The following is a 26,776-nucleotide window of genomic DNA, read 5'->3' on the forward strand; positions in this document are numbered from 1 at the left end:
GTTGATTTCTGTTCACAATCCTTGCTGGAATCAGTGTTTTTTCTCTTCTTTTCTCAACTTATTTAGTGAACATATATAAATGTCATTTCTTTCCACTACATGTTTTTAAAGCTATGTCCTGGTTTGTGACCTATAAAAGATACTATTTATAGAATATTGATGATGTAACTTTGTTGTTTGATTACTGTGTGACTGTCTGAAATATATCAGTGAATATTATTGTTATTACATCAGTATCTTACTAAGTTAACCTTCCAAAATCTTAGACCTAGCTCATGAAAATATCCATCTAAATAAATAAAGAATTTCTTCATATTTAGTCGCCAGAATTTATCCTGCCAATTTTTTTATAATGTGCATCATTGATATAATTTGGTTCAGTTAATGTGGCAAATACACACACAAATACACTGTTTACATTATTATGATACTGAACAATAAATTTTTTGTAATTAATGTCTAACATGCATGAATTCATTAATCAGACATTAATATAATAAATATTGATATTTATTCACAAAATATCATCTTATTACACTTAACGAGTCAATAATGGTCTGTGTATTACTAATAAATGATATTGCTATCAAAGTTTCATATCCTTTATTTTCCTTTTCGATTCTGGAGCATTAGAATTTTCTCCCTTGTAAAAGTTTTTCAGCAAGTTGACAGCTCTGTCCGACATCAGCCCTTGTACACACTCAAACTGTGGTCCTAGTTGTAGAAGACTGTCTCTATGAACATTTAAAACTGAGCCACAGCCTCCAAACCTTTCATTGGCACAACCATACACCACACGACCTATACCAACATTCCTGACAGCACCGGAACACATTATGCATGGTTCAACAGTAACATATAATGAACACTTGTGGAACACTTCTCGCCAATCTTTACCCTTTTCTCTACACCACTGTAACACATTGTCAATGGCTACAATTTCTGCATGTCTAGTTGCATTCTTTGTTTCATTGACTTCATTTCTACCATTAGCTATTACAGCATCTTCATACACAATAATACAGCCAACTGGAACCTCCCCATTCCTCATAGCTTCCTCAGCATATTCAAATGATTTCTCCATCCAAGTGTGATCACACCTTGACATTTGTGACATAGTTCAACTGTTATAGAAATATCTAATTATGATGTCAATAAAACTTGTGCTGAAAGATGATATAATGAATGATGGATGTTAAATGAAGATGACTGTGAAACGAAAAGACTTGGACATTTCTAAAATAAAATTCCTATAAACAAAATAAATCTCAAATCCCATACAATGATCACAGAAACATATGACGATCAATGTACAATCTCAAGAGTAATGGTGTCTGGATTGTGGCTTAGTCATGATGATGGTCTTATTATATTATCTCTGTATATATTGAGAGAGGTTTTGGGTACGGAAGTGTCCTGGTGTCAGACTTCCCGAAATACGTCGGTCAGACGGACATGACCGATAAATTTTGATTAGGTCCGACAATTTTTTTTCCGGATGGGTCCAACTGTCCGGCTTTTATCCAAGTCGCATGTATACAAAATGGCGCCGCTAAAGGTGCCAAACCTGGGGAAAACGAAAATCTATGTCAGAGGAGCGCGCAGAACAACAGTAAAAGGATGAAAAGAATAAACCTGAGACAAAATTTAATGAAAAATGGAAGCAGGACCGTGAACCGTTGGTGTATGACAGGGAGGAGATTAAAATGGGCTGTACGGACTGTGCCTATTTTTACGGCAAAAAATTAAAACTGAAAGTGTCTTAGAAATACAAACACAAAGTTTTCCTTTGATTTTGATTAATTTTATTTGGTCTGACAGATTTCGTTTCGGTCCGACAGATTTTCATGGTTTGTCAGAACGAATGTCTGACACTTTTTTTAACTTTCGGGAAGTCTGGTCAATCAAAATGTTCTATAACAGAGAATAATTCCTACATATGAGATAAATAGAGGATATTAAATGAGTGTAAGTTCAATACTGAATTTATTGCACGAGTTGAATAAAATTATATTATGCGAGCCTCTGGCGAGCATAATATTATTTTATTCAACGAGTGCAATAAATTCAGTAATGAACTTACACGAATTTGATATTCTATTTATCACATACCCAAAATAAAGACCGTTTAAAGTGAAATAAGAGTCATTTTCATTGACGCGCCTATAGTATAACGCTAACATTTAGCGCGTCTTTACACTATGTTTGTATAACGCTAATGACGTCACGTCAAAATATATGCACGGCCGTGCAATACCATAATTACGGAGTCGCAAAATCGGCACGGGTGTGTGATAAAAAGCCTATATGTAATAAGATGTTTTATAACTCCTATTAGGAGGAAAAAAATCTTAATTAGGTCTTTGTAACTTTGTAATATTTTTGAGAAAGAATAATAATAATTAGGAGTTTATATCTCCTAGTCCTATGTAAAAAAGTACCATACAATTACTAAGGTAGCAGCTCAATCTCTTACGAAGAGAATTAAAAAAGCGTACATTAATTAGGACTGTAACTCCTGCATCACTCAGAGTGACTGAAAAAACACCTGTAGTTCTGGCTTCCCAAACTTTATAAGTCTCTTTTTAACTGTTTAACATTTTGTTTCTTCATCTGATGCTGCATTTATGTAATGTCACAATAAATAAACAGGTACCCTGAAGACCTCAAATTAAAAATTTTAAAGCCTTGTTAGGAGTTTATATATTCTATGAAGAAAATAAAAAAAGACGTATCTTTAGGAGCTGGATATTTCCAAAGTTTAAATTTTATACAGATATCTCTGCAGGTAACATTAATAAAATATTTAACAATCATTAAAAGAATTAAGTATATTAAACAGTGACATTTAATTAAAAAAAAGTAGCCATTGCCAATTTAAATGAATATAAAATGGGCGAGTCGTTATGGTTCGAATCGACAGTGGGACGAATCGTTAGACTAATAATCCTGAGATGCAGTGTTTCGCGCGTATTTGAGCTAGTTCCACACTATGTGAACTACACTATTTTATATTTATCGACAGCCCAGCTAAAATGCAGTGCAACAAATTCTTCATTTTAAATTGTTCAATACTAACTGTTTGTTTTAGTTTGGCCAATCTTCCCACACGCAGTGATTTCCCCTTACCGCGTACAGAAATAGGCTGAACACCGTCAAAGATTATCCAAGGTCGTAAAGTACTAAATTTAATCCCTCGTGGTTGTATGGCTTGAACACACGTGTACACGGCTAAAATGAAAATGAGGTGGAAGTATTCAGGGAACCCCGAGTTCAACTGCATCATATACTGCTTGTACATTATTACATATTTATAATGAAGAATAAGGACACATTTCGTGCATGATAGATTTCTTTATTGATAGAATTGCATGTACATGGCGCATTACATGTATATAAGAGCATTTTCTTGAATAATATGATAAGTTGATTACATTGGCAATTCAAAAGTTCTTCTTATCCTTAAACACTGAAACTTAATCTTCTTAATTTAAGCATGTGTAAAACAGATTTCTTAAAGAATATTACAACAGACCAACTGAAACTATAACAGAACAGACATGTACAAAAATTATTCTTCGTTCTAAGGTTGATGTACGTGTAGAAAGCTACTACAACATGGTGATTTAACAATTATTGAAATATTTTTATACATCCTTTTTAATGAAATTCAATGAATTTGTGCATTTGTTGTCTAAGATTGCTTTGATTTCAAAAGAGATACATGTTTATCAAGTTTATGTAATAAGTTTATTAAAAGAAATAAATTTTTTCTCATTATTTTTTCTCTTAACTCACCATGTGTAAAATTATTGTCTTTTTTTTTGCTAATATCATTCATGTACTAACGTTATACCCTTAAGGATGTAAATGTAAAGACGATTGATTGTGCAAATAGAAGAAGAAATGTTTTATTTAGATATAAGATAAAATAGTAAAATATTCCAAATTTTACAATGAAAAGTCACAGAAAACAGGGTATATCATATACATTTATAAAAGCATCAGTTAATCAGCATTCCAGTAAAGGTACTTTGAGGAATACTTTGACAGATGACGGAACTACTTGTGTGCGAATACGTCTTCCATCGTAGATAGACCTGGTCGTTCTGCTTAAGAACTGCAATAGCCGGCACAGATGAACACCCGCAACCAGTATAACCTCTAGCATATGTCGACGAGTAGACTGAAGACCCAACCATGACATCAAATCCAAGAGCGTTACCAGCAACCAAACACAGATGTGCGTTAAAGGAGTATGTTCCATTTTGTGGAGCAACAAAGATACCGGAACGGCTGTTGTATGCTCCACCTTGGTTCACCTTAATCACCCTGAATACAAGTTTGTTCCCTGGCAGTAGCTGTGTGTTGGATAAACTATTGGCATGAAACGCAACGGTGGTCGGGCAATTTTGAGCTGCAAAATATTGGCAATATATATAGATTTAATCATAATCAAACGACATAAGATATAGTTTTGGATAACTTATCACAGATCTACCCGTATCGCCACCGATTTTCTAACATTGTGATTCAACAATATCCCCTTGTTGCTTTAGCTAGGGTACGAGTTAATTTTGTTTTGTATTCATTCAAGATCAATGTGCCATAGAATGTGTTTGAAGTCATGCCTTTAGAATACCATTACAACGATACGCAATTTTTCATTAGTCGGATTTGCCAGTAATTAAGATCGTAGTAACAGATTTAGCTAAGTCTCAAATATTAATTTAACACATTACAAACTACAAAGAAATTATCGAAGGTAAGTAAGATAGAGAAACTATAAAACATGCCAGATAAATGTCTTAAGTAAATATGATATTTTCATTATTTCCTCGAAATAAAACTGTGAGCTATATTTTGATAAGTTCGCAGCAAAAATTAGATCAAAATGTAAGTTTACCAAAAACAATCTATATCTGAATGTGGATGAAACGCGTACATCCGTAATGGATGGAAATATTGGTAGAAACACACTTCAACATAAGTAAAATATGTTGTACATGTACATTTATCAATAGTTGCAAACATTGAACTCATTTTCTAAGAATTTTACCAATTTGATGAAATTTGATTTGACTTGTTTCTTATAAAGTTGTAAAGCTTAATTAACTGATAGGCAAATGTCCCGATTACTTTCATACACATTAGTTAGAGGGTATATAGTTTGTTTGCATAACAAACTATGTTTAATCCTTAACATAATTAAGAAACAAACGAACGAACGAACAAAAAGACAGACATACATACAGACAGACAGAAAAACAAACAAACGAACAAACAAACAAGTCAACAACGACTTACTTGATTTCCCCAGCAGTGCAAGGAACACTATTACCCATAGGTCTGAAAATAATGAGAAAATGTTCATGTTTCTACTTCTTTCTGTCAGCGTATTATTTTACTCGTTTAGTCAATATCATTTTTACTTATTTTAGTCAATGTATTATTTATCTAATTTAAGTCAATGTACTTTTTTTTCAATCGATGTATTATTTTACCTATTCCAGTCACTGAAACATGTTACTAATTTTCAATACATATTTCTTTACTAAATTCAGTAAATGTATTTTAACTCATTTCAGTCAATGTATTGATTTACTCACTTTAGTCGATGTATTCTTAGCTCCATTCAGTCAATGTATTTTAACTCATTTCAGTCAAGGTATTTTTACTCATCTCAGTCAATGTATTATTTTACGCACCCTAGTCAATGTATTATTTGACTCAACTCAGTCAATGTATTAAAGTCAATCGTTAACTATCATACATACAGTACGGAACATTTGCTGACAAAAATATAAGAGATGCGCGACATACACAAAGAACTTGATTAAATATAAATTCAATATTGTACAATGCTTAACAAAGTTTTAACAAAGTTCATCAAAATAAATTTATAATTATATAAGATTACTCACATAGAAACGACTTTTCATTAACCATCTTTTCTGTTGCACTCTTTTTTCCTATTCAAAAAGTCTGATTCCGTGAGGGACTTAGGTGTGTTGTGCCGCTCATAACATTTATATACCCTCTAATTAAGTTTAGGGATGGACTAAACTCATGTTTCTAATTTACTTCCGGTCCAAGAAAGTAAACAAAATACACGTAATAAGGAAAAAAAATAAAAATAAAAGATGATTGATAAAATGGTATTATTAAGAAACAAAAAATGTACTAGATACGACATATCTTGTACTTTTTAACCTCCATTGACGTACAATAAAGACAGTTCACCTAATACTTTTATCTTTTGGTCTATCCGGTTCAGTATGAAAATATAAACAAATATAATCACCACTCTTTGTTTTTTTTTTAGTTTTAAAGTTTATAACTTCACAGATCTAGTTAGTTTCGAGAGGCAGGTCTTTTCCCTACAACTATAATGATGTGTCGTTCTTCTTAGATATAACGCGAACAAAATAAAACAAAACAAAAATGACACAAACACACGCGCACGCACGCACTCACACACACACACACACACACAGATAAAAACAACAATAAAACACTAAAGTAAAGCTTCACAAATATCTTAATTACATCCTTAAAATTAATCTTTGATCATTCTTTATAAAACTTTCTATTGATGATCGTTAGTAAGATTATTTAAAGTTACAAGGAATATCATTAAAAGAACCTAACTGAGGTCAATTACAAGTTTAAAAGTATGAAATTTGAAATTCTTACATATTTTACAGTCTAGTTATGACTAAAAGGAACCTCGATGGACTTTGTCCCGAACTAAACTTTAAATGGGGAAAACTCTTTTAAACACTTAGGAGTAACATTTACACTAAATTTGGATAAAATTATTAAAGTTAACTAAAAGTAAAATTAAATACTATCAATAAAATTGAAGAATAAAAACTTCATTTTCTACAAAAAGAATTCTTTTAGAGGTACAAAAATTAGTAAAATAAATGTTTGTTGTTAATTTTTTTTAAGAATATTACAATCTAATGAATCTAGGTAAATGTATGACTTGAAAGTAATTGTCCAATAAATATTTTTTGTCAGATTATATTATTTAGTAGCAGTACAAAAATAGATATGAGGTATTTACCAGGAAAGGCCATCTGGACAAAACTGAGGGATTAAATGTTGATAGCCTTTGTTCTCGTGAGCAAGAAACTTTACAGTCATTGCTTAATTAGTACAGATTAATTGGTTCCAGGAACAGATTCGAGTGTTTTAATAGGCCCAAAGCTTAATTCCTACACAAACGAACTTAAATAAATTAGTATAATGTTGATAGAAAGCGATCATCAAATTTTTTACTTTTGGAAATCATATTTTTGAATTTTCTTTATTATGTCAGATTAATGTCTTAACTGAGTCAAATTAATATCTTAATAACAACAAATAAATTGATTGATAAATAATTATAATACATTTTAATAATAATACAAAACTGACTTATATCTACTTAAAGAATATTTATATGTATACAACTACCACGCACCAGGAAAGAGATGTAGTGTATCCCCATGATAAGTTTAATTTTGTTCCTTGTTTTCGCAGCACAAAAACAACTATAACATCTTTCCTATTTCGACGTCATATGATCTAAACTGTGTTAGTGCGAATTAATAAACAACAACAACAACAACAAAAAACATCAAATATAAATATAAAATTGTAATCATTGAAATATGTCTTTGTTTTTCTGAATCTGACTAAGGGCACACATAACGTGATGATTTGAATAAACAACAACAACATGTTTACAAATATTTCACCTATAAACACATGAACAATTCACTTAAAAGTTAAAACAACCCAACAATCTGACACGCTGATATAGTATTCAATATTTGCTGTTATTTTTATTTTATAGACAAAAGATGTAGGGTATCAGTTTTTATTATAACTTTTGCATTTTTATTTGGCTGTACAAATACTTGTCGTATATCATCATATTGTAAAACTACAAAGCTTTGGAAATTCCATATTGGGGAAGTAAGTAACAAGGACAAATCGAGAGTTGAACGGAAAAATACTGTAACTTCACTTAGGTGCAATATATCAAAATGTCCAATAGAAGTACAATATTATCCTTTTACATATTGTTATATTATCATACTCCATCATTCAGAGACAATGTGTTCTTTAGCGCAATTATATAGTAGTAATTAAAGTCCGGCGTGGGTTTTCATAATTATGATGAAGCTATCAAGATATCTGTAAAGTCTTGACAATTACCCCGGACCATTATTATGAAAGTTTAACAATGCTTCCATATTAAATTTTCAAAACCTTTTATATTTTGTGTATTGTTACATTTTTCAAAATTTTACTCTATTTAGGCGTTATGGCGATAAGTACACTTACAGGGATTTATTATTTTGTATGAAGACTTATACCACTTTTTTACACTTTGCTACTTATGTTACAAATTAATTTATATTCTACTCGAGATCTATTCCCTAGTGGTTATAACTATCGCACATGTTGTAAAGCCATCATAACAACACTATAACACATTTTAGCCTTTCCATAGAAGGAAAAATATATACACTTCCGAGACTAATATTACTTAGTGCATACTGTTATTTTAGTTTACACTAAAACATATTAAATAGTGACAAATTAGAATAAGGTGATGCTAAATGACTTTACTAGTTGATGTGAAATCATTAAGCTAATTTATGCTGGAAGTAAAAATTACATGATATTCTGATAAAGATAATGTTTAATAGATTTTCTTCGATTTTGTGCTAATCAGAGAGAAATGTCAGGAATGTAGATGTAGTACTAAATCATTAACATGTCTGAACTATTTAAGTAGAACGTCATCAATATATTTGTGATAAGTTGGATATCTTTGTATATTTGTAAATGGTCAAAGATCTGCAGGATATAGATTCAATACACATTTGTTTAAGGTTCTTAGCTATGAAATAATTAAAGGAAAGTCTTGGTCAGTCTTCTTTTATTGTCCATCAATTTTTGTTTCAAATTTGCATTTTATTGATAGTTAGAAATAGATTTTGGTGACCTTGGATCAAAACTAGATCACAATGTCAAATTCTATTTTTTTTAAAGGGGGAGGATAATGTTTTTTTCTTCTTCCAATTTTTTATTCAACAAGAACAGAGGTTCAGAATGCCTAAAACATACTACAATGGGAGACAAAACATTCTGAGTCTAAATAATCTTTTGGAAAATCAGAATTTTATTTTGCATAAGTTATACCATGTGTTAATATTTTATACCACCCCATGTCACAGAAGTTTATACTGGTCCCACATTTAAAGTCATTACAATGGATATGAAAGAGTTTGCTCTATCTATTTATACATGTACATGTCTGTGTATATATATAGTTGACAAACATTAAATGTAACCCTGAAATATTAATCTATTATAATTTCTTTTGTGTTTGTTAACTTTGTGTGAAGATCATTATTTTTTGCACTATCTCGTATAAAAGGGTTTATATATATATCTTGGTGTGTGTGTGTGTGTGTGTGTGTATATTGATCGATGAATGATTTATTTATTGATCTTGCACAAAAGAAAGAATGTATGCTTTAGTACACAGTTAATTAACATTGACAGCTATCATTAAATATCAAATTACCGTCGTTCAATCTTGATATTGAAAATAATCATTGAACAATTTTACTTTAAATTCAAATTTCTACAGGAGGAAAACACACAAAACAGGAACAATGAAAGTTTTAAGAAGGCATATTTTAATACGGATACGTTTGTTACTTATGACAATTGTTGCGTTACAGGAAATATTTGATGTTCAAACATTGTGCAACATGACTAATCTGATAATATTTCTTGAAATCTTTAATGTGACTGTCAATAGATTTACACAATTTGTGGAAAATAGAATACTTGGGTGGTTACTATGGATCGTGATGTTTATGTTAATAATATTTGTCCTATCGCTAATGACTATTCAACACTTAGGTGAAAGCAATCTGGAAGTATTCGTCTCCTATTTTATTTTTGTTTATGTTTTCCCTACCTCCTGGAATAACATACAAAGTATTGACAGTTTATCAACGTTGCATGCAAACATGCTTGAGATTTTTACAGTGAGTGAGTTGTTTAAAGGGTTCATGTTCTTTAGTGGAATAATACTGTTATTCCGTACTAGTGAATACTTTTCATATATTGCTCACATAATAACATTATCAGGGACAATATTTTTTGTCGCAATTTTGTGTTGGCTGATTATATTTGATATCTTAATTCATTGTTTTATTATTAAAGAAAACAGTAAGCTAAGGCTCGCTGAATTATCAGGAACTAATATTATTACAAATTATCAACATATAGGTGATGATTATATATATATTTGTATCTTGCGTGTGAAACAAACAGTTTTTGCGCATTTGCCGGCGATTTGCTTGTTCTATATATTTGGAATTTTTATGGAATATACACATTTAGATGATCACCACGACAACGTTATAAAGTATTATGAAGAAATAAGAATGATTTGTGTGGCACTGTTTGATTACAAAAATTTTTATGACATTATGAAATATCAAGTTATTCTTTTGGTTAATATAGGCCTGTTAAATTATCATTTTGTATACAAGAAGTTTTACGGGTTTCATAGATTTGTCTATTATATATTAATATTATCATTAAATAGTATATCGATTTTGATTGTTATATTCACATTGGGCGAATATCTGGGTTTTACATTACATTATACAGATTTACACTATAATTACATGTACATGTATAATGGTGGCATTACAAGTGAATTTTATAAAAACATATCACATAGAAGTATTGGTGAAGATGTTGTTTTTATATCAAGATTTCGGTACCCACTAGAATATGCTGACTCAGATATTTATACTACCTGGTATCATAATGACACGCATATCAATGAACGAGAAGGAAGAACTAAGCAGATTGAAACATACAAGCAAAATGATATGTTTTTGTCTATGCTTAAAATACCGGTAATTGAATGGTCAGACTACGGCAATTATACTTGTAAATTCGTTTTGAGAAAAGAAAAGATAATAATCAATAAACAATTGCATGTTAAGAACTTCCGATTGATTTCGCAATCGAACAAAGCTATGGCCTTCTACATACCATATGGTTGTGGTCTAACTTACCGGGCCTTTTATTATATAACGACTGCTGAGGAAAGTGATTTGGCTGTGAAGTACACTGTTAATGGAGAGGACATAGAAGATGTTTGCAAGTGGAAGATCATGTCATGTAACATACTAGCACTTCTTGCTTTAGATAATGATGAAGACGAAGCTCATTTGAAAGTTAAATATATCAAATTGAGGTTTTTTCAAAACATCATGCAGCTAGAAATTCGGACTTGTATGTGTAGCCAAATGTACGGAATTCATGAAATAACAATCTATAGAGAATTGTTTAATCACACCACAAATAAATCAGATATTGAAGAAATAATCTCTCCAAAAAAAGTGTATTTTTTCCCAAAGGAAAATGACTCTTCTATAAATGAAGATCTGCTAAGCAGTGGATTGAGATACGACGTACTTTCACGTATATTGGAAGGAAAAGACACGTTGGAATTACCTTCAATGTTTGGATACAATATTAAAATGAACATTTTTGCTTTTGTAAATTGCATTTTAACAATTGTTATATATGTAATTATGTATGGACTTCTGAAGATATGTAGCGTAATTGTTAAAACTTATTGTCGTTTAACTATTGTCCCATTCCGAAACAGACTATTGTTCAGAACATGGACTGCACCAATACCAAACATTCAATCACAAGTGTTTGCTGGAATACAAGCGCCAAATGACGTCATCTATGACGTGTTTATTTCTTACTGTGACCAAGATTATGATTATGTATTATCAGTTATATTACCTTTCATCGAGAGTGAATGTAAATTAAGGGCATGTTTCCCAGACCGGGATCTGTCCCACGAAGCTGGGGTTTCAAAACTACAACTCTTTACAAAAACAACACAGCAAAGTAACAAGTTTTCTTGTTATCTTAACAACAGATTATTTAAATGATCCAGATTGTAACGATTTACAATTACAAAGATGTATTCTACCCCTACTCTGTGAATCAACAGTACCTAAGAAGGATTTAATAGTTTTAAGGTTTAGGTCTATCCCTATTCCCGTTCAGATCAAATGGGATCCTGGCGTCAGCATCATAGATATATCTGATACAAACGATTTTAATTGTGTCAAGTCAACATTAAAAAAGAAAACTATATTCTTATTAGAGCAAGTTAAACAGGCATTTACTAAAATTAGAATAAAATCAGCAAAACATTGAGCTCTTTTGCAAATATAACAATCATACGAAAACTTCAAAATGTCATTCTCATTACCAATAGATACGTGAAGATGTTACCAATAGATACGTGAAGATGAAAATCGGGGAAAAGTTTCGAGTTATTACTTGATATGTGAGTTGTGTTTCATATTACGTCATAAAAACAGAATAATTAATTCGATGTTTCATTTCTTTTTAATGATTCTGAGATCTTAAAAAAACGTGTGACATATTTTACTTAAAGCAAGCATGATATATTTATGTCTATTTAAATATTCAATTTGATATTTGGTCTAAAGTATAAATTTGTAATTGTCATAGATTTGAATACAAAAGTTTGTACTTACATAAAAGAACACAGTGTATTGAAAGGACTTTAAACCTGTTGATTTGATCAATATTTTGCCATTGGAAATTATTCTATTATAGCCGTAGATATAGACCTTTAAATGCTATATTTTCGATAAAGCATTATGTGTCACTGATTTCTTTAAGATATATGCGTCAAGTTTTTGTCAGATGTTAGATTTTTAAATGATCTTTACATGTACAAAATGTATTTTAATTGTTTTAATCTGTGTGTAGTTTATTAGTATTATGTATACGTGTAAATAATTTGACAATAATAAAGATATAAATATAAACAGTTCGTAAATATATCAAAGTAATAAATGATTCGCTCCTATCTACAGCATTGTCAAAGTAACCAATGCTTTGAAAGTTTGTCGGGAAAGAGTATTTTAATCTGTTACACACGGGCGGTAACCATGAGAAGAGCGTTGGACTGTGTACCGGGCGACCGAGTTCGATTCCGTGACGATGCAGGTCATTTTCGTTGTTTTGATACTAATAATAAAATCCTTTCTAAGGTCATTCGCACTGTAGTTCTGCTCTGGCATGTAATAAGTATATCAGTCCCTTGCAAAAGTTGGGGCACTATCATTGGTAAAATTCATGAGAGTCTGCTCATGAACGATGCGTTGCTGAACTGTGCTCTTGTTACTGTCGTAATCTTAGATAGCAATTAGTTCACAATGTCAATTCTAGAAAAGCAATGCAATACTTCTAGAAGTAGATTGGGTTTAAAAATTTATCAATTTTTGTAAGAATGAATATATATTTAAATAAATTTAAACAATTATACTCAGCGGAGCATATAAGGGTCCTTTTGTTGAGAGGTCATCAAATCTCCACAGTGTTGATTGCTGTCGGCATCCATCTTTGTGTATCTTTGCGTATCAAATTTAAGTTAGTGAATCTCATTTACAGAAGATGTCTACAAATATTGCCTCAAAATACGAGGTGTCGAGGTTGACAAATTGGTAAAGGAAAAATGGAAAAAAATCATTTACATGTACACTACGAACAGTGGTTAATTCGGTTTACAATTCTTTAAACTGTATAAATTGCATATTATTTTGTAAATAGCGATTTAGAAAAAAGGTAACAGTAAACATTCAAAGCTGATACAATATTGTAAACTTTGAAACTAGTCCTCTACAAGATGTATTGTTTTTAGGATGGTATATCTGATCAACATTTTTAAGCTAATTCCATTGTAAAACAATTGAGTCATTAACGATTGATTAACATTTAAGATATGGTCATTCCGGTAAGGTCACGCAGTTTAATGTCGTGCGTCAGTAAAGGTCGCGTTGAGTCAGCTTTCCCAGGCATACTTGTTCTAAATATGGCAAAGTTGTGGAACAAGAGGGTACTATTTTAAGCCCGTCAGCATCTTAAATATTGACAAAATATCAGATTTTTTAAATAAAATTCTTTTCTGCTTTTCTATATATACACGTTACTTGGTTCAAATATTGAACTATATTTTGTAATGCTGCAAAAGAGATTTTTCTCAGTTTGTTTTTCTGCTGTAAATAATTTAATCAATCTTAATTGCATACCATGAAATACGGTGTTCCGTTTGGACAATCACGATTTTTTATTTAGTACGTACCGCGATGCACGACGGTACGATGATGAAAACACGATGGTAGTGTGATGAAAACGCGATGGTATGATGGTGGAAGCGCGATGGTACGATGGTGAAAACGCGATTGTACGATGGTAAAAATGCGATGGTACGATGCTGAAAACGCGATAGTACAATGGTGAAAACGCGGTGTAACATCGCGTTTTTACCATCGTACTATCGCGCCATTGCGATTTCAACATCATACCATCGCGTTTTCACCATTGTGATATATATAATTATGATTCATAATTTTAATTTAATTGATTTAGTTATCATGCTTTCATTGGACTTATTATATTTTAAACAAGCATAGTGTTCTAAATGACAGACATTTTCAGTGAAAAACTGTTTGACAGATTTCTGTTTCAACAAGAAAAATATTACATACATTCGTATGTTATATAGGTACGATTGCATACTTATTCCTGTGAAGACTTTTTTGCTTGCTGTATTGAAGGTGTTATATAAAATGAACAAACACGTCATCAGATATTTTATATTTTTAAACGTTTTCAAGGAATGTAATAAATGTATCATAATATTAAAGTTTCATGCCTTCTGATGAGGAAAGTGATTTCAATAAAAGAACAACGCATGACCAATTTACTGCTTTAAAACATTAACACAAAATTACACATCTTCCACTGAACATACCATATGAAAATCTTGCAAACCCACAAAAATAGAAATATAAACAATAAAAACCCGTTTTTTTCCGCGTATATCTTTGTTTTCTGAACTCTTAAATCTGGTCAACGGTTTGTTAAAAACATACCTAACACGAACACGATCTTTTTCTGTCTTATTTTCTTTATCTTACAGAGCATTAAAACCATTCAAATATATTATCTTAAGGTGAATGTCATTGAAAATCATAGTCACAGATTTGAGAAATTATTATTTATTTACAAAAAAATCATTATTTGTTATCGATTGATCGAATAAAACCCAAAAGATACGGTTTGTAAATATTTATTACAAATAAATATAAAAAGGTATTTCATATCCTATGCGACGCGCCCAGGTTAGCTTTTTTATAATTCCCGCGTTAAGTCGCGATGGTGCTTGGGATAATCACGTGATACTGTAACGGCAGCCATCTTACGATACGAAAATGCCTGGCCCTCTTCGTATTTAAAATAATAAAAATCATTGGAAATTGATAAATGCATATAAAGTGTAAATTTGCGTATGACAACTCACCCCTAAACAAAACATAATAGACTCAACCAAAACAAGCGTCTGCTTCTTTACCTAATTATGTAGTTGCAAGATCATGATCAGCAAACCAAATTTAAGAGCAAACCTATTGTAAAAATAATACTATGACCACAGCAGATTTCGTACAGACAAAAAGTTATTTCGTAAAAATATCACAAAGCACTACTTTATGACCGAGTGAACCGTGTACCGAAATTTTCCTGCTCCTTTATCTTCGGAGCATCTCGCCGAAGATTCCTAATTTGGAGATATCCTATACGGAGACTGACGGAAATAACCGATATGTTGCTATTGTTCGCAGATGCAGTTCGGTCAATCAGAGGTCCTAAATGTCCGCCATTTGAACAATTAAACAATCTTAATCAGCTGCAAAAAAAAAGACCTCTCGCAGGCTTCTTTTTACGAATAAAAAAGCAAACTTGTTTATATTAGAATCTGATGATGAATACAAAAGTGGTTATTAAAATGTCCATTGTTTTGAAAGATGGCATTATTAATGAATTTCCTGAAATACAAATGCATTTTCAAGATGTGTTTTTGTTTTTGTTTTACTTTTATAACTAGAGCAGATTCAGAATGTGTAAAAACAGATTATAATGGGAGACACGGACATTCTGAGTCTTGATAATCTTATGATATGATTAAAAATTCTATCAAGGAAAATATCATAATTTAATTTTGAATCGACAGATATTAAATTTTACACTGAAATATTAATCTATTGTAAGTGCCTTTGAGATTGTTAATTTTGTGAAAAAGATCATTATTGGCGACGCCGGTGAGCGGCGTCGTCTATTATGGAACGCTTTTTATTTTTGCCTATGGAAGGAGCTGTTATTATTAGCAGTTAATTTCATGTTGTGTAAATTAGTTTTATTTTGATTCGTAAAAATCAAGTAAACAAATGTGTTTATATTTGTATTTAATAACTTTATGGTAAAAAAAGCATGTGCATTGTGATATACATTTTCACGAAAATTGCGGGTTAAGTTTAACAGCTTGTCCCTAGTTTTAATGACAATACTAAAACCCGTATTTTCGAATATCGTTGTGGTCTAGATTGAGGCCGATATCATTTATACATTTTCAAAAAATTTTCCTACAAGAAGAAAAGTTCACGCTGCAATTGAGTATAAGGATAGGTAATGAAACTGTTGTAAAACGATTATCCTATTGATTTTATCCTTATTACATTTATCTGTTTGCGCAGAATGGTGTTTTTTACAAAGTGTACAGTATCCGGATGTTGAAAGCTATCCGATTTTGCAAATTACTGCTGACAACATGGCCATCTATTTTTTTTATGAATACTTTACATTAATTATTGCAATGGCTTGATAAATTGAACCTGCACATTTCATAATTTTGCACTGTTTATCGCTGTTCTTTTGGCGTTTCAGGTTTTCTTTATTTTAAGGGGGAAGTAACTTATGTTTTACTTAAATTATTTGTTTCTTTTCTGTCTATCTTAGGTCATTACTTATAATACTATTTTTGTTGTATATAATTCACCAGTTGTAAGGTCATCAAAAGCATGTTAATGTTAAAAGTTAGGATTTCATATTATTTAATATAAACTGCGGAATTATTAATGTTATGTGCACGCCATTGTACATTGTATAATCTTAAGACAGTAGTATATTGATATGTTGAGACCTTATAATTTTTCTTGCATTTAAAGAGATACAGTTATGTCCATTATTATTAAAGGGATGAGACTTTCATTTAAAGTTAATAAATGATAAAACATGTATTGATTGAAAATGTCCTTTAAACTTGGATTCAAAGCAATATAATTAATAAAGTCTCAAAAAATCATATTCTGAATAGTTATTCTACTTTTTTTCTAAACATAGTGCATAGTTTGAAAAGGACCAGCTTCTGTCTTATCTATTTGTAATGAAGAGACACCGGTCTCAACTCCAGGTCTCCTGAGTCAAACGCGGGACAACAGACTGTTACATAGGAGTAGATTGTTACTTGCCCTTGAATAAATTTGTGCACTAAAAATTTAAAGTGGGTAGATTTGTTGCCACATGAAAACCAACATATGTAGTACAAAAGTTAACTGGGCGCCAGATGAAAACATGAAAATTACAAATTCTACCACAAAGTGGTTTGTTTGTTGCATTTTTCATGTTTTTTGCCCGGTGCCCTTGATGCAAAATACCAAATCAGCCTTCATAAAGAAATTTCTTCTTATGTTGGGTCACAGGTTAATGAAGTTCTGGGTCAAGCTCAAAAAAAGGTTTTTTTTTTTCTTTTTCCCCATTTCCCCCTTATGGGAAAAAAAACTTTGCATATAAGCATGAGTTCAAATTTTTCCTATTGCTCCTGTAACATAAGAAATTCACGAACACAAATCGATATAGTGGGGAAATATGTTTGTGGTTTTAGAACTGTTTCATTTATTAAAGAGAAAATGTGTGTCAGGACGGATAGCTCAGTGGTCTTCTGAAAGTCATGGGTTTGCAGTCATGGTCACGGCAGTTTTCAGTCAGGTGTTTAGAAGTGGTTTTTCAATTGACACATGTTTGATTCATTTAAACAGATTGCATATATTTGAAATGGACAAAGGCCAGTATTGGCATTGATACTTTTAGATCTACAAAGAGGCATATTGATACAGTTGAACACACTATTCCTGCCACATGAAAGAAGTTGTTTTTCTTCTCTTCATGAAACTTCAAAGCATCTGCCATATATAATGCATTCTTTACGATGGTTTAAAGTCTTATCTCTTGATAGTAGCTGGTGTGATGTGGCTGGTTAACTTATTCTACTACTGCTCTGAGTACCTATCTGTCCCCCTGATGTTCATTTTAGGTCCTCTTTTATGTCTAATATATGTCAATTACATGTCTTCAACCCATAAGCAATAAGCTTTTAATTATAATGCAACAGGACACGAGTATCAGACCTTGGATGAAAACAATATGGCCAGAGTTGATAAAAAAACCTGTGTTTCATCTTAAAAGTGTCAACCAAACCAAAATAAAATGTAAATAATGACCCCCTTTAAAAATATACATTCAAGTTGAAAGTATATTTTTAAAGGGATCATTATTTACATTTTTGTTTGGTTTTTATAAACACAGTTTTTTTTATCAATTCTCGGTCATCTGGTCATATTTTTTCTTCCCAGGTCCGATACTCGTGCCAAAAAAGTGAATTATATGCTGATGACTCAGGAATCCTTGTGTCTCATAAATTAAATCTGAAGAAATTACTTTTCTTTATAACATGAGTCTTATAAGATTGCTTAATTGACTATAAATTGCCTTTTGCATCTGGCAAAAGACAGAGTCTATTCTTTTTTGGTTTAAGTTTCAACTTAACCTGGCCCTAGCCTCCAGGTCACATGTAATGGTACTGCTATAAAGTACACATCTTTTGTTAAGTATTTAGGTGCAAATCTGGATCAAATTCTTTTGGCGTCGCCCTTTGATGCTTTGCATCAATGCTTTTCTTGTATATATACATGTTATTTCCCCCCAATATCGTATTAAAAGGTTTATATGTGTTAAGAACGTATTGATCGATGAATTGCACAAAATATTAAATGTACAGTTATATATGCTTTGTACATAGTTAACATCGGCAGCTATGATTAAATATTAAGTTAAAGTCTGGAAAATAATTATTGAACAATTTTACATTAAATTACATAGTCTCCACTGCTACTGGAAGGATACACACACAAACAAGAACAATGAAAGTTTTAATAAAGTATATGTTAACAACGATATTTTTATTACTTGACAATTGTCGCATAACAGGAAATGTTTGATTTTAAAACATTGTTTAAAATTTATAATATTTTTATATTTCTTGAAATCATTAATGTGACTGTCAATAGATTTTCACAATATATGGAAAATAGAATACTGAGTTGGTTAATATGGATTATGATGTTTATGTTCAGGGTTTATCAACGCTGCATGAAAACATGCGGATGAGTTGCTTTATTGGACCATTCCTATCTGTGGAATAACACTGTTATTATTCCTGACTTGTTTGTACTTTATATTTATTGGTCATACAACAGTATCCAATGAAATGCTTCCTATCGCAATTTTATCTTTTCTGTTATTGTGTGAGATTTATTGTCATATTGTAAATGAATATAGTTAACGAGTTGTGTATTATCGGGAAATGATGCTATTACAGATTATCCAGATATAAGTTATGATTTTATATTTATATTAAACTTGCATGTGAAACAAAAAGGCCGGCGATTTGCTTGTTTAATATATTTGGAATTTGTTTGCAATACAGATGTTCACATTGACAACGTTGTCCAAGGTTTAGCAGAAATGGAAAACAAATCTCATCATCTTAGAAGAATAATTATGTTGACAGTTTTGGATTACAAAACATTTTATAACATTATGAAAGATCAAATCATTCTTTTGGTTAAACTATGCCTGCTAGATTATCGTTTGGTATACGAGAAATTTTACGGGTTCTATAGATTTGTCTTTTATATATTAATAGTAACATTTAAAAGTAAAGCGTTTCTGTTTGTTATATTTACATTTGGTGAATATTTATATCATAGTCTTAGTTCAAAAATACATTATACAGATTTACACTATAACTTTAATGGTAAGGATAACATTTCACGTGAAATATTTAACAACATACAACAGAGAAGCATTGGTGAAGATGTTGTTTTTACATCAAGATTTTCGTACTTACTAGAATATTCTGACTCAGATATGTATGCTTATTGGTTTCATAATGAAAGAGAAGGTAGAATTAAGCAAAGTGAACATTTCAAACAAAATGATATGGTTTTGTCTATACTTCAAATACCAGTCATTGAATGGTCAGAATACGGAATTTATACCTATAAATTCGTTTTGAAAAAAGCAAAGATTATCAAATCAATCATTAAACCATTGCATGGAACATTTGAAGAATCGAGACCGACTTACCAGTATCATGTCCGAAACTTCCGATTGGTTTTGCAATCGGAAAGAGAAAGACACGTTGGAAAAACATTCAGTGCTTGGATACAATATTAAATTGAACATTTTTGCGAGTGTAAATTGCACCATAATGATTGTTATTTTTGCAATGATATATACAGTCCTGACATATCTGACGTAAATGTTGAAACATATTGTCGTATATTTAACTATTGCCCCGTTCCGAAACAGAATATTATTCGGGGCATGGAATACATTAATTCCAAACATTCAATCAAAAATATTTTCTTGAATACAATCGCCAAATGACGTCATCTATGACATGTTTATTTCTTACTGTATCCGCGATTATGATTATGTATTAACCTTATATTACCTTTCATCGAGTGTGAATGTATTAATGAATTAACAATCCAATAACACCACAAATAAATCAGATATTGAAGAAATAATCTCTATAAAAAAGTGTATTTTTCCCAAAAGAAAATGACTCTTCTATAAATGAAGATTTGCTAAGCAGTGCATTAAGACACGACGTACTTTAACTTATATTGGAAGGAAAAGACACATTGGAATTACCTTCAATGCTTGGATACAATATTACATTGAACATTTTTGAATTTAACAAGTGTTATTTTTGTAATTATATATGGAGTCCTGAATATATCTAACGTAATTGTTAAAACATATTGTCGTGTAACTATCGTCCCATTCCGAAACAGACTATTGTTCGGGACATGGATTGCACCAATTCCAAACATTCAATCACCAGTATTTGCTGGAATACAAGCGCCAATTGACGTCATCTATGACGTGTTTATTTCTTATTGTGACCAAGATTATGATTATGTAGTATCAGTTATATTACCTTTCATCGAGAGTGAATGCAAATTAAGGGCATGTTTCCAAGATCGAGATCTGTCCCACGAAGCTGGGGTTTTAAAACTACAACTCTTTACAAAAACAACGCAGCAAAGTAATAAGTTTCTTGTTATCTTAACAACAGATTATTTAAATAATTTAGATTGTTACGATTTACAATTACAAAGATGTATTCTACCTCTACACTGTGAAACAACAGTACATAAGAAGGATTTAATAGTTTTAAGGTTTAGGTCTATTCCTATTCCCGTTCAGATCAAATGGGATCCTAGCATCAGCATCATAGATATATCTGATACCAACGATTTTAATTGTGTCAAGTCAACATTAAAAAGAAAACTATATTCTTATTAAAACAAGTAAACAAGCATTTACTAAAATTAGAAGAAAATCAGCAAAAAAAAATTATTCTGAGATAATAAAAATGTGTGACATATGCAAGCATGGGTACATTTATGTCTATTTATATATGCAGTTTGATATTTGGTCAACAGTATAAACTTGTACTTTCATAGCTTTGTTAGCAATAGTTTGTAATTGCATGAAGGAACACAGTGCATTGAAAGAACCAATAAACCTGTTCATTTGATCAATATTTTGCTATTGAAAATTATTATTTTTCAAAAAGTTTTTCAGCTGTAAATGAAGATTTAGTTATATACACCCAAAATACTATATTTTCGATAAAGCATTATATGTGCCAATGAATCGATTAAAATATATGCGTAAAATCATTAATGCTATATTATCAGACAATCTTTACATGTATTCATATTGTTTTTGTTTGCATGTTGTTTATAATGTAGACGTGTAACTAATTCGACAATAATAAACAAATCAATATACACATCTTGTAAGTATTGTATAATAGTAATAAAGATTCGCTCCTATCCACTCCATGGTCAACGTAACCAATGATTTGAAAGTTTGTTGGGCAACAATATTTCAATCTGTTATAATTAGAAGAGCTTTGAACTGTGAACCCGAGCTCGATTCCCGAATCATGCAGGTCATTTTCGTTGTTTTTTTTTATCATGAATCCTTTCTACGGTCATTCGCAATGTACTTCTGCTCTGGCATGTATAGAAGTATAACAGTTCCTTGCGAAAGTAGAGGCACTATCATTGGTGAACTTCATGCGTCGGCTGAACTGTGATATGGTTACTGCCGTTATCCGGAGTGAAAACTAGCAACACAGTTAACGTTAACAATGCTGTGTTTACAGTGAAATGCTTAATTGCATATTGTTATGTAAATTAATCATTAATTTTCATTTAATATTTTGTTATTATTTATTACTGTTATTATTTATTGTATAGAATTAGATATTATTAAATTCAGTAATGATGAGAGGTGATCTTTTTATGTAAAATGAAGTGATCATAGTTCAGCAATTGATGAAAAGGTAATAGTTAGAAACACATTTACATGATTACGCACATTACCTAATGTGTAAATTATGTAACAATTAAAGGGACTTCACTATTTTCTTATTGACATGACGAAAATGAAATATTTTTTCAACACTAGTATTCCATTTGATGTACGTCCAGACCAATAACTTGTGTGCAAAGTTTCAGATCATTCGCTCAGTTCGTTTTTTTTTTTTCAGAATATATAATCTAATTGTAAAAATGATCAAAATTTAGAAGCGTTTCAACGCTTTTGACTCAAATCGGGTTAAAATAGCACAAAAATACGATTTTCAATTTATTTCTGAATATATTCCTTCATTGTCTATTGCATATTGTTCAGTTTAAATGTCCCTCTTAATCTATGTAAGACATTCAAATTTTATGTTTTTAGGCATTAGGACATCAGTGGAGTACCCTTAAAGCAACATAACATTGTTTGGGAATTTTATCCAAACTGTTGCAATCAGTTGTACATTAAGACTTCTATCGACCAGATTACAACTTCCCAACATTTATCAAACTAAAGAGTATATTAATTATAGAACGTAAGAAATAGATGCCAATCGGAGCTGAAATAATGAATTCCAATTTCTTCATTCACAAAAAAGACCAATTTGAGCATATAAAGGCCATTATGGTCCTCTTGCGTATAGTGGAATCAGATGATGAATATTATTGTGTTTATTGAAATGTCCATCGTTTTTCAAAGTTAGCGTTCATCGTTTTTTTAAGTTGGCGTTGTTTTGCCCAAATTATACAAGGTGTTGATATTTTGCACAATCCTGTGACGCAAAAGTCTATACAGGTTCAACATCTTAAGTCATTGCAATGGTTATGAAAGAGTTTGTTCTATTTATATATAAACGTACATGTCTGAATATAAATGAGTTGACAAACATTAAGTAATATCCTGAAATATTAATATATTATAAGTTTTTCTAAGATTATTATCTTTGTGACGAGAGCATTATTTACTTTTCCCCAATATAAAAGGGTTTATTTATGTGTTAACAACGTATTGATCAATGAATGATTTATTTATTGATATTGCACAAAAGATAAAATGTATGCTTTAGTACACGGTTACATCAAAAGATATGATTAAATATCCAGTTACCGTCGTTCGATCTTGATATTGAAAATAATCTTTAAACAGTTTCACTTTATAATTCATAGTTTCTACTGGAGGAAAACATACAAAACAGGGACAATGAAAGTTTTAACAAAGCATATTTTAACAACGATATGTTTATTACTTATGACAATTGTTGCGTTACAGGATAGGTTTGATGTTCAAACATTGTGCAAATTTTATAACATGTTTATATTTTTCCAAATCATTAATGTGATTGTCAATAGAGTTTCACAATTTGTGGAAAATAGAATACTTGGGTGGTTACTATGGATTATGATGTTTATGTTCATTGTGGTCCTATCGCTGGTGATCGTTCAACTATTAGGTGAATGCAATTTGCTTGTGCTTGTCTCATATTGTTTATTTGTGTATGTTTTCCCTACTTCGTGGAATAACAAACAACGTCAAAGTATTGACGGTTTATCAACGATGCATGCAAACATGCTTGAGATTTTTACAGAGAATGAACTGTATTTTGGAGCCATCTGCATCAGTGGAATAGCACTGTTAATAGACCTTACTGATTTCTACTTAATATATATTGGTCACTCACCATTACCAATTCAATTACATTTCGTCGGAGATTTGTTTGGGCTGTTAACATTGTTTATAACTGTTATCTTAAATCATAATCGTATTGTAAACACAAACAGATATCTAAGGCTCGCTGAATTATCAGGAATTGTTATTACAGATTATCAACATACAAGTTATGACTTTATATCTGTTTGTTTCTTACATGTGAAACAAAAAGTGTGTGCGCCTTTGCCGGTGATTTGCCTTTTCTATATATTTGGAATTTGTTTGCAATACACACGTTTTGATGATCACATTGACAACGTTATAAAAGGTCCAGCAAAAATAGAGAACAAATCTTATCATCTGACAAGGATAATTATGTTGACAGTATTTGATTATAAAACATTTTATAATATTATGAAAGATCAAATTATTATTTTGGTTAAGCTTTGCCTGTTAAATTATCATTTGGTATACAAGAAATTTTACGGGTTCTATAGATTTGTCTGTTATATAGTAATAGTAGCATTCGATAGTGTAGCGTTCCTGTTTGTCATATTTACATTGGGCATATATCTATATCATAGTATTGGTTCGAAAATACAATATACTGAATTCCACTATAATAATAATGGTTATGAAAACATTACACGTAAATTTAGTGACAACATACATCAGAGAAGCATTGGTGAAGATGTTGTTTTTCTATCAAGCTATCAATATCCACTAGAATATGCCGACGCAGCTATTTATATTAAATGGTTTCATAATGACTCGTTTATCAATGCAAGAGAAGGTAGAATAAAGCAAATTGAACATTTCAAACAAAATGATAAGGTTTTGTCTATACTTAAAATACCAGTTATTGAATGGTCAGACTACGGAAATTATACCTGTAAAATCGTTTTGAGAATGGCAAAGATCATCAAAAGACATGTAATAAAAAACCAATTGCATGCAACATTTGAAGAATGGAGGCCAACTTACAAGTATCATGTTCAAAACTTTCAATTGATTTCGCAACCGAACAAAGCTAGGGCCTTTTATATTCCTCATGGATCAGGTCTAATATATCGTGCCTTTTATTATATAACGATAGCCGAGGAAAGTGAACTGGCTGTGAAGTACACTGTTAATGGAGAGGATATACAAGATGTTTGCAAGTGGAAAATTATGTCATGTAACATCCTAGCTTTTCTCGCTTTTAATATTGATGAAAAAGAAGCTCCTTTGAAAGTTGAATTAATCGACTTTGTGTTTTCTCAAAACATCATGCAGCTAGAAATTCAGACTTGTATGTGTAGCCAAATGTACGGTATTCATGAAGTAACAATCTATAGAGAATTGTTTAATCACACCACAAATAAATCAGATATTGAAGAAATAATCTCTCAAAAAAAAGTGTATTTTTTCCCAACGGAAAATGACTCTTCTATAAATGAAGATTTGCTAAGCAGTGGATTAAGATACGACATACTTTCACTTATATTGGAAGGAAAAGACACGTTGGAATTTTCAATGCTTGGATACAATATTAAATTGAACACTTTTTCAATCTTAAATAACATTTTAAAAATTGTAATTTTTGTAATTATATATGGAGTTCTGAAGATATCTAACTTTATTGTTAAAACATATTGTCGTTTAACTATTGTCCCTTTTCGAAACAGGCTATTATTCGGAACATGGACTGCACCAATTCCAAACATTCAATCGCCAGTATTTGCTGGAATACAAGCATCAAATGACGTCATCTATGACGTGTTTATTTCTAACTGTGACCAAGATTATGATTATGTATTAGCAGTTATATTACCTTTCATCGAGAGAGAATGCAAATTAAGGGCATGTTTGCCAGATCGAGATCTGTCCCACGAAGCTGGGGTTTCAAAACTACAACTCTATACAAAAGCAACGCAGCAAAGTAACAAGTTTCTTGTTATCTTAACAACAGAATATTTAAATGATCCAGATTGTAACGATTTACAATTACAAAGATGTATTCTACCTCTACTCTGTGAATCAACAGTACCAGAGAAGGATTTAATAGTTTTAAGGTTTAGGTCTATCCCTATTCCCGTTCAGATCAAATGGGATCCTAGCGTCAGCATCATAGATATATCTGATACAAACGATTTTAATTGTGTCAAGTCAACATTAAAAAGAAAACTATATTCTTATTAAAACAAGTAAACAAGCATTTACTAAAATTAGAAGAAAATCAGCAAAACAAAAATTATTCTGAGATCATAAAAGTGTATGACATTACTTAAAGCAAGCATGGGTACATTTATGTCTATTTATATATGCAGTTTGATATTTTGTCTACAGTATAATCTTGTATTTTCATAGCTTTGATAACAATAGTTTGTAATTGCATGAAGGAACACAGTGCATTGAAAGAACCAATAAA

The 26,776-nt window shown here is 31.0% G+C and overlaps 2 protein-coding genes across 6 annotated transcripts; both read right to left on the bottom strand.

Annotated features, from left to right (window-relative positions):
* Nucleotides 1-10: 10 nt before the first annotated feature.
* On the bottom strand, nt 11-3,164 carry LOC132742994 (tRNA-specific adenosine deaminase 2-like). 5 transcript variants are annotated; one of them, XM_060731501.1, is made up of 2 exons: nt 569-1,946; nt 11-130 (listed from the first exon to the last, which is right to left on the bottom strand). In XM_060731501.1, the coding sequence occupies exon 1, from the start codon at nt 1,115-1,117 to the stop codon at nt 587-589; it is 531 nt and encodes a 176-aa protein (XP_060587484.1). In that variant the 5' UTR covers nt 1,118-1,946; the 3' UTR covers nt 11-130; nt 569-586. The 5 variants fall into 5 exon arrangements, with proteins under 5 accessions (XP_060587484.1, XP_060587480.1, XP_060587483.1 ...); XM_060731497.1 differs by lacking the exon at nt 11-130 and adding an exon at nt 3,080-3,164 and having other exon boundaries at nt 587-1,166; XM_060731500.1 differs by lacking the exon at nt 11-130 and adding an exon at nt 3,080-3,132 and having other exon boundaries at nt 587-1,124.
* A 731-nt stretch (nt 3,165-3,895) lies between these two features.
* LOC132742995 (uncharacterized) lies at nt 3,896-6,074 on the bottom strand. Its single transcript, XM_060731502.1, has 3 exons — nt 5,925-6,074; nt 5,308-5,349; nt 3,896-4,417 (listed from the first exon to the last, which is right to left on the bottom strand). The coding sequence occupies exons 1-3, from the start codon at nt 5,947-5,949 to the stop codon at nt 4,005-4,007; spliced, it is 480 nt and encodes a 159-aa protein (XP_060587485.1). The 5' UTR covers nt 5,950-6,074; the 3' UTR covers nt 3,896-4,004.
* Between the last annotated feature and the right edge of the window lie 20,702 nt (nt 6,075-26,776).

The sequence above is a fragment of the Ruditapes philippinarum genome, unplaced genomic scaffold, assembly GCF_026571515.1.
Source record: "Ruditapes philippinarum isolate M1 unplaced genomic scaffold, ASM2657151v2 ctg933_1_1_1_1, whole genome shotgun sequence".
In the NCBI taxonomy this organism is placed as follows: domain Eukaryota; kingdom Metazoa; phylum Mollusca; class Bivalvia; order Venerida; family Veneridae; genus Ruditapes; species Ruditapes philippinarum.

Bases quoted from the DNA above. Each gene is read 5' to 3' on its own strand.
- LOC132742994 (XM_060731501.1), bottom strand. From the start codon at position 1,117: ATGTCACAAATGTCAAGGTGTGATCACACTTGGATGGAGAAATCATTT.
- LOC132742995 (XM_060731502.1), bottom strand. From the start codon at position 5,949: ATGGTTAATGAAAAGTCGTTTCTAT. The intron at 5,350-5,924 runs GTGAGTAATCTT...CATTATTTTCAG, and splicing joins TAATGAAAAGTCGTTTCTAT to ACCTATGGGTAATAGTGTTC. The intron at 4,418-5,307 runs GTAAGTCGTTGT...AATATTTTGCAG, and splicing joins TGCACTGCTGGGGAAATCAA to CTCAAAATTGCCCGACCACC.